Source organism: Parasteatoda tepidariorum, chromosome 2 (assembly GCF_043381705.1).
Source record: "Parasteatoda tepidariorum isolate YZ-2023 chromosome 2, CAS_Ptep_4.0, whole genome shotgun sequence".
Lineage (NCBI taxonomy): Eukaryota > Metazoa > Arthropoda > Arachnida > Araneae > Theridiidae > Parasteatoda > Parasteatoda tepidariorum.
The window spans coordinates 34,855,245-34,870,859 of NC_092205.1; the positions used below are offsets into that span (position 1 = coordinate 34,855,245).

Sequence of the window (15,615 nt, forward strand, 5' to 3'; positions counted from 1 at the left end):
ACTATATTTAAGTAAAAGGTTTATTCAATCCAATGATGACAAATGTTTCAGCGAATATCTCTTTTAAAATATTAGTTTTTATAAAAAAAAGTTGGTTGATATAGAGAAGTTTTATTGTAAAAGTACTTGTCTGATGCTATTTACGTTCATGCATTAGTCTAAATTGTTTTTGAATGTAAGCATAGGCAATAACTCTATAGAGTGTGTGGTTATATATCTATTAAGTATTTGAACCTTTTTGAATGAATTTCTTATACTGAATTTAAATAAATTTTAAATTGAAATACTAATTACAAGGAAATTACAGAAAATTTAAAAAAATAAATGCATTTGTAAGAAGATTATTTAAACTTATAAACTACTTAGATAGGAAACTGAGGATTTGTATTCACCAAATTTGATATACTATAATTTTGAAGTGCTTCAGTTAAGTCTTTTAAAGTATAAAAAAACGAAACATGTTAATTATGATATACTATTTTAATAAAATATGTTAATATAAATAAAAAATACGATAATGAAGTAGAAATAATTCTTAAGATTTTTTGAGCAATAAATATTCGAAAACCACACACTTTAATTGAAAGTGATGTAACTATTAAGACTTATAAGCTGCGGAAAAAAAAACTGAAAATGAATTCAAAATAAATTATTACGCAAATCAATAAAATAACAACTTTATTCTTGCTGCAATCACATTGTTTTTTACATTAATCATTGACTTTCAAACTGTCCATTTATAACAAACAATGAAATTTAAATTTTGAAATTGAAAAAGCAAAAATAAATCTAAATGCTGAACACATTTACAAAAGCATATTACACAATACATACTTATCTTTAGCAAAGAATCAGAAGATATATAAAAATAAATCAGATCTTTTTTATAATTAAAAATATTCAAGCTCGCAACAACATATGACTCGCATCATTTGGGAAAGACTAGCAAATTGAATCACCGGAAAAAAATTTATACGTACAATCAAGCAAAACTGATACACATATGGTGTTTCGTTAAGACTGTCCTTAATATATATCCATAAAATTCTAGTCTAAAATTAAGTCCAAAAATTATCACAAATTAATATTTAAGTGATCAAAAAACAAAAACATCTTTAAAATGCGTTGAATCGTAGGTGAAGATAAACTGACTGAAAAGAATCAAAACCTGATGAAACTTGATGGTAATTCTATTAATCCTTTTTCTATTTTATTCCCTTTTTTTTCAGTTAGCAGGATTTGATATTTTAATACCCATTTTCTACAATTACGATTTTCTATCTTTAGACCGGGTTTTTTGCTAAGATATATTAAATTGCAATCCTCAGTGTTTGTTCCTTTTTGATTGAAATTTTAATTATATTAAGAGCAGTCATTATTAAATAGGAAAGAGGGAGCTAGTGTGGACACGGAGCTAGATCAGACACCTCAATGAAATTAATTTATTTACAGGTCAAATTTCCTTTCTGAGTTATGGTAGATTAGCAACACTGCAGCAATATTTCATTAGCAATATTTCAGAGTGCAGTTTCAAAATCACAGATATAAAATTTTCACCTATATTGATAATAACGTTCACACTAGCCCCCTTTCTCTTACTCTAAGTAAATTTCATTTTAAGCTTTTGCATTAATCTTTGGTCAAAAAATGAAATAACAATTTTTTAACGTAAAAAAAATAACACATTGAATATTCAAAAACATGAATATTTCTCATTCAAATAAGTATAATATTTTATGTATATTGATATATAAGGGATAAATGAGATTCACACATACTTGTAAATTTCTTTAAAGGCTACATGCACTTATTGTTCAGAAAATAAATCTATGAAACAACAGCTTGAAACAATAAATGCAGTTTGTGCATGCACTAAGCGTAGTCATCTGAAACATGCAAACCAGGAAGTCAACCAGATGTTTTCTAAGAAAAAGAAAAGGTATTTTTGCATATTAGTTTCAAAATTGATTTAAAATCACACGTTTTGAAGAATCAACTAGGAAAATAAAAGTTTTCCTTTAAAATTTAATAAGAAAATTTGATTTTATAAGAATACGAGTAAACAGAAATTTATTCTACACATTTCAATGCACTTTATTTTCTTTGTTTATTGAGAAAAATCACATTTTACAGTGATTATATCTTTAAAAATAAGAAGATTTGGCAAAACATGAAAGAATACAAAACACTAATATTTAAATGAAATTAACTTTATAATTCATCACGAAAATAGTTTTATAAAATAATTTGTATAGTGAACATAAAAATAAATGCACCACCCTGAATAACTTTTGATCAAATGACCAAATTTTCACCTTCTAGGACTCAATTTTAAATGGTTCAAAGGGGTGACCTGAAACATTAATTAATAAATAATAATAATTAATTTTATTTAATAACAATTGAAAATTTTTTGCATTGTAAGTATTCAATTTATCACATAATTTTAAAGTATTTAGTTTTACATGACAAGATACAAAATTTGAGTGAATTCAGTCAAATTGTTCTGCAACAAAGGAATTTTAAATATAAGACTTTTTTTAAAATTTAATTTCTAACTAACTAACGAATAGCTGTTACCTTTTATTGTAACTATAAACAATAATTAATTAGCATATTTGAACCATTAAAATTGAGTTCTAAAACATGATGATCCAATCAGTAAACAAAAATTAATCAGGGTAGTCCTCTTTTTTTGCCGCACTGTACATTTAATTAAAACTACTTAAAATATTTTAGTGCAGAAGACCTATAAGTTTATTATCCTCCAAAGTTATTCAACATATATTTTGAGTAAAGATGATTTGGCAGTGTTTTAAGATAAGCGTTAAGCGTAGATTGTTTGGGAGCATTTTTTATTAAAATATGTTATTATTTGTTAAAATGAAAATAATGCAAAACAGAAATATCTACTATAATTGGCATGGACATTAAATTAATAATATTTAATAATTTAATTCAATTTAATGATAAGTACTTAAATAATCAATTATTTCATTCATAATATTTTAAATTTTTTTACTAAAACACTTTATTTTTCAATCTTTAAACAAAATTTTCCTACAAAATATTTGACAGTGTGAAAATCCTTTTGTATTATTTAAAAATAATTTCATTTGAAAATATAAATATTAAAAAAAAATTCATAGCATAAAAATTATTGCAGTTTTCACAAATTACATTGCTAAAATAATATCTGTTCATTGTGAAAATATTAATTATGTATATAGAATTTTTAGGAAACTATAAAATTTAATCAACTATATCAAAGAAAATTAATATTTTTCAGAAACATTAAAATGTATAGAGTAATACAAAAATAGATTTTATTAATCTACATGTGGAACATTACAAGTGGATTATTACAGCATATAAAAATGTATACACTTTTAAATTTTTTTACAATAAAAAAGTCAATTAGATGTAAATTAGTTACCAAAAACAATTAAAAAAAATTTTTTAAATTTTATTATCTGACTTATTTTAATCTTAACAAAACAATTAATTGCAGGCAAACATTCAACAAATCTTTATAATGCTTAAGAGATTGTTGGACTTAATTTAAGTCTAAATAATGCATGCAGTTAAAAATAGCACAACATTAGTCCCATGGCGTGCTCTATCAAAAATCATTTCAATTTTAACAACCTTAAAAATAAAATTTTCCTGTATAGACAACAAACAGTGAAAAAATTTGTTCTACACTTTAACAATAGTGAAAATTATTTCCAAACTATAAAAAAAATTTATGAATTTGATAGCTATAATGTATTAATTATTTTCATTTTTAAATTATCAAAACTTCTAAAATGCATAGTTAAATGGACAAATGAAAAATAAATGGAAAAGGTATGCTTCCTACAGTGTGACTTTTCAAAATTCATATTTTAAAAGAAAACTATCTGAAAAATAGAGCCAAGGTAAAATTAAACCTCATATAAAGATAGTATTTATTGAAAATTTCATGATTAAAATTGACTACTTGTAACATTTACTCAGAAATGCCATAGCATCAGGTGCACTTATTGTTCTTAAAGTTTAGTATAATTAATACATTTAGAAAGTGAATTTAAATTTTTAGCTTGAATAATTTAATGAACTAAAAAAATGTGTTAATTTACAGAGAAAAAAAAAATCATATCGATTTTTTAAAATTTCATTGAAAAAGAGTGAAATAATATTTTATATGCATATGTACAGTTAAAAACACATATTTTAATCAGTCAGAAGATTTTATAAGTGTTATAGTTAATAACATGCTATCATGACAGTTACTATAGAGTAATTTATTTTATTTTAATAGTAATCACACAACAGTATTATGCATTCACCTAAAGTGATATAAGCAGGCCATTTGAAAAAATTACTTACATAGCAGTTTCTTTCTTTAGCAATATGTATTATATATATATTTTTTAAGGATGGACAAATTGTAGAAAAAGTGCCTGTAAATCTCTGACACGCAAAGACCTTTGAAGTACTCAAAGTACAATTGTTACATCAAGAACTAAAATCTAATTAAATATAAATCTGACCATTTCTGGTATCATAATTTTCTTTCTTTAAATAAAAAATGCAAAGTAAAACGCAATATGCAGAATGGCAGGTATGATAAAATTGTTGCTAAAATTTGGTTGATAAAACTATGAGGAAATTCATTAAATAAAATAAGTATAACCACAATAATAGCATGTTTGAAATATTTCATAGATGAAGCTTAATAATTTATGATAAATTATTTTCATTAGTCAATTGTGCACAATTAATCAAATCCAACCATATATTTTTTTCATTTTTTTTTTAAACAAAAGAGAAAAAGGTTTAAGTAGAATGGCAATCGTGATAAAATAAGGGTTATAAATTCTTTCATGAAGCTAAGAACAATTTTATTAAAAAAAAAAAAAACATATGTAGAATGTCAAAAGAAGCTAAGTAAAATCATAATAACTCACCTATTTGAACTATTTTAATAAAGTATGATGCTAATTGCAACTAAATTTTAGTTAATATGCAACTAACACTTTTTTAGAAGCATTAAAAGTGAGTAAATTGTCATTTCAGCAAATTTTAGTCTTATAAATATAAAATTTCAAGTAGAAATATTTTTTCTAATTTTGAACAGCAAGACATAAATCTGTTTGCCTTGATTTAACTAGACATCTGAAGAGCTTAGTGAAAGTAACGGCTAAGTGACATTTTAGTGAATTTGAGTAAATAAGAGTTAAAGTTCATATGTTCCTCTTTTTTGCTTTTCGCCCAGTCTTTCCTTAGTTTATTTGTTAAGATATAACTAACAAAATTTCGATTCTAACTCTTTCATAAAGGAAGATTTTAATGATTTTTGTGTGTAGTATTTGCTTACTTTCACAGAGGCATTAAAATAAAAACTTTCCCCCGAGAAGTCTCAATTTTTAAAAAAATATCACTAAGCTCTTCATCTATAAAAATTAATATGCAATAATAAAACGTTCCATATGAGTATTGAATTTAAAAATAATCATTTCCCAAGTACTTATTATAAAATATATGCAGATATATCTCATTGGTGATAAAATGAGTGTTGCTAAAATACACATACATACTACAAAATAAAAGAATTCCCTAATGTTTTTATGCTCAATACATTAATGAATATATATATAAAATATGTTCAAAATGTTCAGTGAATAGTCCCATAATTGAATTATCTCACTGGTTAGAATGCTGGACTCATCTGAACACGGCAAGAGACAATTTCTTTTCATCCAATTATGAGTGTTAAGAAAAAGATCATACTATAAAAAATTTTATCTATGTGTGAAGGCTTGCCACTGCAAAATGGTGCAACTCTTTAATCGAGCTTTACTTCAAATTTGGCAAAACAACGATGAAACATATAAAATATAAAGATGGAAACAGTTACATGTCACAATTGTGTTTGGAGCGTTACAAAAAAGTGCTTGCTGACAACTTTAAGTTTGGTTAAATCTTTTGTTTCTTTTATTTTATGAGACAATTCACAGAATTTTTCAACACACCTTTTGTTCAAGATATTAAACTTATAACACATTTCAGAAAACGATAAACTAAACAACAAATAAATAACTTATAAAGGAAAAAGGAATCTTCTAAATTATGATTAAGCCCTTACTTCATTGGCTTGGAATATTTCATTTGTTTGCTGAGTGACTCGAATGAATGTAGTACGCCTAGGAAGTTCCTTTAACTTTGCAGCACCAACATAAGTACATGCCGATCTAAGACCTCCCAACACATCTAAAACAGTTTTTTCTATATCTCCTCTGTATGGTACTTCCACAGTTTTTCCTTCAGATGCCCTAAGATAAAAAATTATTTAATTACAATTTAAAAAAAAAATTTTTTTTTTTTTAAGAAATTAATTTTATAACAGTTTTGAATCAAAACAATAATTTGCAATAAGAAAACTTTACCAAAAATTAGGCAATAACTCTGATGTCCCTTTTATACATATTTTGTTATTTCTTAATTACAAAAAACAATTAAGTAATTACTAAAAAAATCTGTTAGTTTATCAGTATTATATTTGTAGCAAAGTATAAAATCTTAAACAAAGAGTTTGGAAATTTAATAACTGATTTTGAAATTAAATAAATTTCAGAGATGAAAAACTTTTTCTCTTAGATTTAAATAACTACAAATAAGTACCAATTTGAAGAATTAATGCTTGGAGGTGAGCCGTGATTGGAAGATTTTACCTTTAACGCAGAAAAAGACAACAGTGTCTCATGCTGTATTTCATAACTAGAAATGCATAAAATACTAGAGATAATATTTTTCACTTATTTTGACCTAAATTAATACAAAATAATGAAAAAAGTATGAAAAACAGGCTTAGTAAAAACTCTGCATCAAAGGTCAAAGGTTTTTTTTTTTAAAAAAAAAGGTTTAATATTCCATTTAGTTCAACAAAACATACCTATATTCTGCTACTCCACCGTGATATCTCTCCATAGCAGTAGCAGAACTCATGCCATAAAAAAGTTTCACTTTTTTACCATTCTTCTCTATTACATCTCCACCAGATTGATCATGTCCAGCAAACATTCCACCAATCATTACAAAATCAGCACCAGCACCAAAAGCTTTTGCCACATCACCAGGATTAGTACACCCACCATCCTACAAAAGTAAGCAGTGATGCATAATTTGTAAAAGCATTAAGAGCATATTGCTTTCTAGCAAAATAACTAACATATATTTCTTTAAGGAATTGAATGGTCTATTGCAGGGTAAATTACAAAATTAAGGATGGTACCTTATTTTCATCCTCAAAAATTTGACTCGCATCAGCATTAAATAATAATTAGGCTTAAGAATAATAACTTCTGGGACCAGCCCACAACATTTCAGTGCTGTTGCCATTACAGTCCTTTCCCAATTCAGTTCTGTTACTAAATAAATTTGTGTTTTCAGTATTGTGTGTTTTTTTGCCTGATAAGGACAGAAGACATTCAATTGAAGCTTTTTAATGCAGAACAAAAACATGGCCCATAATGGATTTCTCTGAATTTACCACTTGTTGGGTTTCACAGAATTTGAAAAGATAGAAATAAACGCAATTTCTCAGTGTTTCCAAATGCAGCCATAAGATGTTGTTTTTTCCTCCACCTTGTTAAAAATAAGAGAAAAAAACATTCATAAGAAAGGCACATATAAAAGAAGCTCTGGAATCTTTAAAAGTTTTATCCATCAACATATGGCCTATTTTGAATTGGTGTGAAGATATTAGAAGACAAAATTGAAGAAGTACCCCCCCAAAAAAAAATTACTATTTCTTTCTGCATGTTTTAGAAAGAACTTTAAATGATGAATCACTTACGAAAAATTATGTAGAAGCTACTCTTCTAAGAATGCGAAACGAATTCGACATGGATCATCCAACAATATGAAACTTTATTGAAGGCATTAAGAAAGTTGAAAGTGGCTACAGAAAATTGAATGATAAAATTTGTTTAAGATGAAAAGCCCGACAATAATAAAAAATAATTTAAAAAAAAAGGAAGGAAATATATTAAAAATGAAGTAAGAATTTTTTAAATCCTTACAGATTTTCAAAATAATCACTGAAACAAACAATGAAAGAATATTTGAGAGCAATTGCTAACAATTATCTAATCAATTAGCAAAAAAAAAAATATATATAATTTTTTTTAATCTATTATTCATGTTAATTATTATAAAGTTTGCTAAACAAATAAATAAATTAATAAGGATTGCTCTTGTTAATTACCTCCAGACAGTGCAATCTAGAAAGCCTTTTATAATAATTCCTACCTTGGAAAAAAAATGTCAAAATGAAAAGAAGCAGTCAATAATTAATAAAATAGAAATAGGATCATTGCAATTACATTGGAATGTTTTTCATGTTTGGTTAAAAAATTTTAAATTTCAATATATAAAAAGAGAAAAACAGAAATGTCAAGGGAAGGAACATTAATGGAACAAAACAGCAACAGGATTAAAACATCATGCTTCGTCTGGAGCAGTGATTGATTGTCGTCAATTAAGTGCAAAGGAATGGTCGGCTGATTAGGTTTTTCATGGCAATTGAAACAAGGGAAAAATCTACGTTATTCCATATTTTACACACAGGCAAATGTAGCTTGACTCAGAAGCTTCTTTGTCTTGGTCAGTTGAACAGCAAAATTCGTAAGACACGGGTTCTATTTTGACTTATGAGTATTTACTTTGTTGAATGAAAGAAATATGCGAACTAATTAGTGAAAGTATGTGGAGAAATTTTCTACTTATCTTTACCTTGAATGAATCCCTGAATTTCTTTCTTAAAAGGAACTTCGAAGAATTGCTATAGGATTAATTGCAGTTCATCTCTATACATAATACAAAATATTTATTTATATGATATTTTTAACAGACTATTTGTTATTTTTCACAGAAGTCCCCATTTCTCAACTAATTTGCACCAAATTTGATGTATTGATGATGTTTAACATCAAAGTAAGTAATCTACTTATCAAAATAGTAAATCACTTGATCAAAACAATTCACACATTTCTTTTCATTTTTACAGGAACTTCTAAGAATAGCTATAAAATTAGTAGCAGTTCATCTTTCTAAATAGAACAAAATGTTTATTAATATAATCCTTAAACAAATCCCTAATGTTCAACTAATTTGCATCAAATTGGTGTACATATGTTCAACAACACAGTGGTTGATTATCTACTTCAGAATTTTCTTTGATTACTGACTAAAATGTTCGAGTCTAAAGAAAGAGTTTTCTGCGGAATAAACATCATGCTTTGTTTCAGTTTATACCAAAAGCTATTTTTTTCTTCAATAATTTAAATAATATCCACAATTTTTGAAAGCTTATAGTTTTATAAATGAGTTTTATTGAGAGTTTATAGTACATTTGTATTAATCATTTACCTTTAGTTTCCTATATTAGGTTAATACAAATAAAATCAACATTGAAAATTTCATGATGTATTGGTGAGGTATTACTGAACATTGAAAGATATGGAAAAAAATTAGCTTTTGTAAAGAGTTACAATTTTAAAATGGGTTTTAAATTATGCAAAATCAATGGAAATTTTTAAATTTAAAAAGTTATGCATTAAATGCTATCTTATCAGAAAAATTGTGATTGTAAGAAATCTTGACAAAAACAGGCTTAATAATATTAGGTATAGTTAACTTTTATAATTGTGAGTTGAATTTCTTAAATGCTTTTTCTGATAAATCTAATAATGTAAACTCACCAGAAAATACTACAGCTACAAAAATGTAAGTAATGTTTTAAGTGTCAAATCAGGGAAACTGTTTGTAAATTGTAGGGCTAAAAAATGTAATTTGAAGTATTGCGATATTAGTTTCTTAAAATTGATTATAAAAATATTAAGGCTTTAATAATTATTTTCAAGAAGTGCAATTATGATAATAATAAACCTTCACTGTCAGGAATAAGTAAAATTAAAGAAAAATATTTTAAACTATATACTAAGAGCCAATTCAGCAGTGTATTTAAACGCATGAATAAAAAGAGAAACGCCCATTCACTTTGTTTGCCGAAAAATAAATATCACATAAACTAACTTACAAGAATTAAATACTGTTCATACATATCACTTAATAAATAATATGCCTTTTTAGAAAGTATAAATTTGGGAAAAAGTTATACTTCTAATAAATATGTATTTTATCAATGAGTTAATGGTATTTTTTGAAGATTTCGCTCTGTCATAATATGAAATGATGTTTTTTTTGCAAACAATACAATTATAATTGCCTTGGGTTTGCTTCTGTTATTCATAACTGCTATGTCAAGTTTAGATAATCTAAAGCCAGCGCTATCTACGCTTATTTTGAAAATGGCCCAAAACATCAATATAGAAAAAAAAAACATTTTTGGAAAAAATTAAAAGCATTTGCGGCCTAATATTTTAATACTTAAAAACTTACTCCAATGCTGCATTACCTGGGCTCATAACAATTTGTAAAAATTGAGAATACGGCAGTGATTTTCATAATTTTCATCTAGATAGAAAAATGTCGCCAAATTGACGATTTTTAAAAAAGTTGTAACTTTTAAAATATTTAAGTTATTTGTCCAATCTTAAGTTCGGATAATTTGTCATGGCCAAATTATATATATATAGTTTGAAAACATCGCATTGCTTCAAGTGTAAGGTACTTAAACTATCACTTTTTTATTTTCCATGGTAGCAGAGATCCAAAAAACAGCATTATCTAGAGCTTCTACATTCATCATTTCATTTAACAAAAAAGAAAAAGAAAAAAAAGACTCAATTTGTATACAAAGTTGTTTTCAACTTTTCTTTAAATTTGATGTATAAAAAAATGAATGAAGATAAATGAAATTTACATGAAAATATAAGAAAGAAAAAAATATGAATACAACACAGTTTAAAACAAATAATGAAAGAATAAAACCTAAAGCTTCAATTAAAGATTATCTCTAAAATTTTTACAATTTTACAACAAGGAGATTATTTTAATTTAATTTATAAAAGAGTAGAGATCTAAAAATAATTTATTTTTTTACAGCGTAAATATTTTGTATACAATGTCATCATTCAATTTAAATTAGGTGATGCTAATCATGAATATTCCATTACACAATTTTTAAGAAAAAAATGATAAATAATTTAATTAAAGTTAACTAATAATGGTTTTGTGTGGCATGTATTTAAATGGTGTTTTTCTATTAATTATTTTTCTATTTTTACTTTGTACTTTTAGTAATAAGTAATACTATTTCATACAAAATGTGCACATATTAAACAAACAAATGTGACTAAATGTATTTCTCTTACAACGAACCAAAAGAATCTTAGGTTTAGAAAACGTTTTCTGGTTACATGGCATGATCAAAGTGGACAAAAATAGTTGAACTAAAGAGTGAAGTACATTTTTAGGCCATTAAAAATCCTAACTTTAAAATTTTGTTATAAAAAAAATTCTGTTGGGTATTTAAAATTTATATGGTTGAAAAATTAAACATTTGTCAAACTTTTTTTATTATTATTTTTTAGAAATTTCGTTAACTCTTCAAGGTTTTCTAAAAATCAGAAAAATTTCACTGACTTTGCCAGGTTATCTAGATTGCTAAACATCCTGCTTATAATATTGGAATTGAAAAAAGTTTCCTTAAGTTAAAATAACACATATTGATGAACAAATTAAAAATATAACACTGACTGAAATGATGTGACCTCCAAGACCATGAGCAGCATCAGCACATTCAAGGACAGCACTTAATTGGGGATATCCCACACCAGCTTTTTTTCTAGTAGTACATACAGAGCCTGGACCAATGCCTACTTTTATAACATCAGCACCTGACAGAATCAATTCTTCAACCATTTCTCCAGTCACAACATTACCAGCCTATAAAAAATCAATTTTACATCAACCTTAAATATGTAACACAAATACATTTCCTTAAGTTCAGAGCATTTGTTGTATCCTAATATCAGATAATCAAAACAAATTCTGAATGAGGCTGATTTTTTTTATAACAAAATTTGATTTTTTTAAAACAAACTTAGATTAAGAAAGATTATAATAATTTTTACTTTTAAATTTTCAAAACGAAGTTTTTATTTAGAATTAAGATTCTATTTAGAATTGAATTTTTTTAAAAAAAAAAAAAAAAAGCAGAGCTCTGCCTTTCAGAAAAGGGCACCATAAGTTTTGAAAGGGCACTTATTCAACACTGTAAAAATTTATCAAAATGCGTAACATTATGTAATTGTTGAATTTGATTCTGAACAATTTTTAAATTACCCTCTTATACTATTTAATGTGTATATTTCAAAGAATAATTTTTTCTCATTATCAGAGTAAGAGAAAAATTTGCAGTTAGTAAAAATAAATAAAAGCATGCTAATAAACAATATATGGGCCAAATTTTTTTTTTAAAAAGTAAACTAAGAAAAATTAATAATTGATACAGCTTGAAAGATTTTTATATAATTTAAACTGAACATATAGCATTTTTTTATAAGTTACTTATGTAAAAAAATGTTAAAAATTAAAACCATTAAAAAAATTATTAATATCTCCCTCTGAAAAAATGATACAGTACAGAACCCGTTATTCGGAAATCAGAAAACCGGAACGAAATTCGATAAATTTTCCAGCCATTTTTAAAAAAATATTTTTTTTCCTCATAAAATTTTAGGATTTTTCTTTCTTTTTTGAAAGATGTTCACCTTACCATCACTTTGGAAATAATTATTAGTGTATTAATTCATCGGTTTTTCTTCTTTTTAAGATCATTTCCAAAAAAAATTTTTTTTTTTTTTAGTTGGGTTTAACAACAAAAAAACGGCTTTTTGTAGCGATTCAGAAAACCGGAAAAATCAGTTATCCGGAATAGCGATGGTCCCGATCGTTCCGGATAATCGGTACCCTCCTGTACATAAAAAAAATTCATAAGTTGCGAATAATCCTAACAAAGTAAATATTTGTAATAGTAATCAAAACTAAACCAATAAACATAGAAATTTTTACCAGCATGTAATTATTATTTAAATAGTGAATTAATTTTTTTAAATTACTTATTTTTACAAAAAGGACAAAGAGGGTGCATTTATAAGATCGAAGGGCAGGCAGGGTGGATTGCCCTTCTAAAAATGCTTAGGGAGAACACTGGTCTTATCAAAATAAAAAAATTTTCATCTGAAACAATGAAATATATGGATAAAAGGAGGGAGAAAATCAGTTGCAGAACATTAATTGATTAGATAATTAGGTCATTTTTACTTTAAGTAAACAAAAGTATTTAACTTAACCAATACTGATATAATACACATATTTTCAAGCTTGAAATAATTTCAATGTCACTAAGTTTGATCTTTAGAAAAAATAATAATTTTACAAACATAACTTTAAACTTTGTATGCTTGAAAATTTCCCAGTCTGTTTTCAAGTAACTTTGCCCCTGGATTAGGCAAACTTTTGCCAACCCAGCTATTTAATAAACTGAAATAGAAAATAAAACCTTTGAGTTATCAATGCAAATAAAATAAAATAAAAATCTTTTGGGATATCACTGGCTCCTATTAGAGTTGTAGAAAAATAGGTCCCAGGGCAAATGTCTTGTTTGCTCTACCTTTATAATAGCTATATAAAAATAAGGAGTATACAGTAGAATAAAAACAAATAAAATTTAGCTTAAAAAATTATAATAAACATAAATAATAATGTAAATTACCATAATTGTATGAGAGGGATATGTTGCTCTCACTTGCTTAACAAGTGAAACAAAATGTTCTGAATATCCATTGGCAACATCAAGACATATGCACTCAATTTCTGGAACTTCTTTTATAATGGAGCACAATTGCTCGAAATCACCTGCAGCTGTTCCTATACTAACAGCAACATTCTAAAAATAAACATATGTTTCATTAAAGAAAGGGTAATTTAGAGGTGGTTATTAAAAAAAAAAAAGTATATGACAATTGAAGGTTAATAATTAAATTAAAAGAACGAAATATTTTCTTACTTTTAAAGCACTAGGATTCTCTGATGCAAATTCTTTCCATTGATCCAATGAATAATGCTTGTGAATACAAGTAAATAACCCATGCTAAAAAAGTAAAGAGAAAATTTTAAATAGGATAAAAAATTTAAACAAGAAAGAGATTCTGATAAATCTTATATTTAAAATATGACACTTTAGGATCATACTTCAATTTTTTTTTCCTATTGGGATTTATACCAGGACTCCTATTGATTGTAATAATTGTATTGGTCTTTATTCTGGAAAAAACCTATTTCATTCCAAGACAATGGTGAAAAAAACCTTGGAAGAAACTGGACAAAATAGAAGATATTGGATGAAAAGGAAGAAACTAACTAGCTCATTATTTACTAAATAATTCTTAGAATAAAATTAAAACTGAGTCAACCAAATCAAAAATTATGCTAAATAACTTAAGAGAAAACATGCTAAAAAATGAAAATATAATAATAGTTAGACTTGCTTTTAAAAATAAAGAATGTAGTTAAATAAATATTACCTTTGCCAAAACTTTAGCAATTTCAAAAGTACCAGTGGTATCCATGTTTGATGAAATAATAGGTATCCCATCATATAGCTTTCCCGAATTTCGAAAAGTAAAAGATCTGCACAGGTCAACCTGTATCAAAACATAATAGATATTAAAATAAGTTTGATAAATCATAATATTTAAAAGATAAATTATTGCAAGTAAAATAATAAATTTGTAGATTTTAAAATAATGTAGCAATGTCTATGTATTTTGCTTTGAATAGTAGAGTATATAAGCTTTAGTACTGTCTATTTACTAATATTTTTGATAAATATTTTGGAGCAATGCTGAGTCTTTTGATAATTAGCAATGAGATTATTTTTATTACTTTTAAATAACCCGATACTTTTATTCTTATGACAACACTGCAATTAGTTGCTTTGCTTTTAATAAACGAGCGTTTCAAATTTCACCAAGTTTTTATAAAAATTTTCACTCAATACACAAATATCTGGCTGAATAACAAGGTTTTTAGGCGGAAGATATTTTAATACCGAATTATCTAACCTTAATTAAGTGAGGTGATTCTCTCTAATAACAGATATTCTCAACAATTGCATATTATGTATTTTAAACCACCAATTTCGTTAAATACATATAACTTCCCAAATAAAATAAATAAATTGAAAAAAATAAATTAGAACCCATTAGTTTATCTCGCTACTCACTAATTTATAATTAAAATTTACAAAAGCATTTTAATCAAATAGTCTGAAAAATTATGGTATTAAATTCATTTTTCATTGAACTTACATCATTTCGACTTTTTAAAGTACTTCTTTTTGGTCTCAAAAGCACATCTTTAAAATCTAACTTAATATCATTTTCAATTCGAGGCATACTGATAACCAAAAGATAATATAAATAATACGAGATAAGCAGTAATATGTTTGTTTATTGTTAATTTGATACCAGACGAAAATTTCACCTGCAAACAAGAACATGCACCGCGTCTAAAGAAATTGCCATCTTCTAAGAGCAAACTTATTTCAAAATTATTTCAATGTGATAGAAATTCAAGGTAGAAAGTCATGAAAGTGAAATA

At 25.8% G+C, this 15,615-nt stretch overlaps 1 protein-coding gene across 1 annotated transcript; it reads right to left on the reverse strand.

The window, feature by feature from the left end:
• Positions 1 to 661: 661 nt before the first annotated feature.
• Positions 662 to 15,532, reverse strand: LOC107446190 (GMP reductase 2). Its single transcript, XM_016060777.4, has 8 exons — positions 15,324 to 15,532; positions 14,538 to 14,657; positions 14,021 to 14,104; positions 13,727 to 13,900; positions 11,707 to 11,895; positions 6,938 to 7,140; positions 6,131 to 6,317; positions 662 to 1,923 (listed from the first exon to the last, which is right to left on the reverse strand). The coding sequence occupies exons 1-8, from the start codon at positions 15,408 to 15,410 to the stop codon at positions 1,909 to 1,911; spliced, it is 1,059 nt and encodes a 352-aa protein (XP_015916263.2). The 5' UTR covers positions 15,411 to 15,532; the 3' UTR covers positions 662 to 1,908.
• Positions 15,533 to 15,615: the final 83 nt, after the last annotated feature.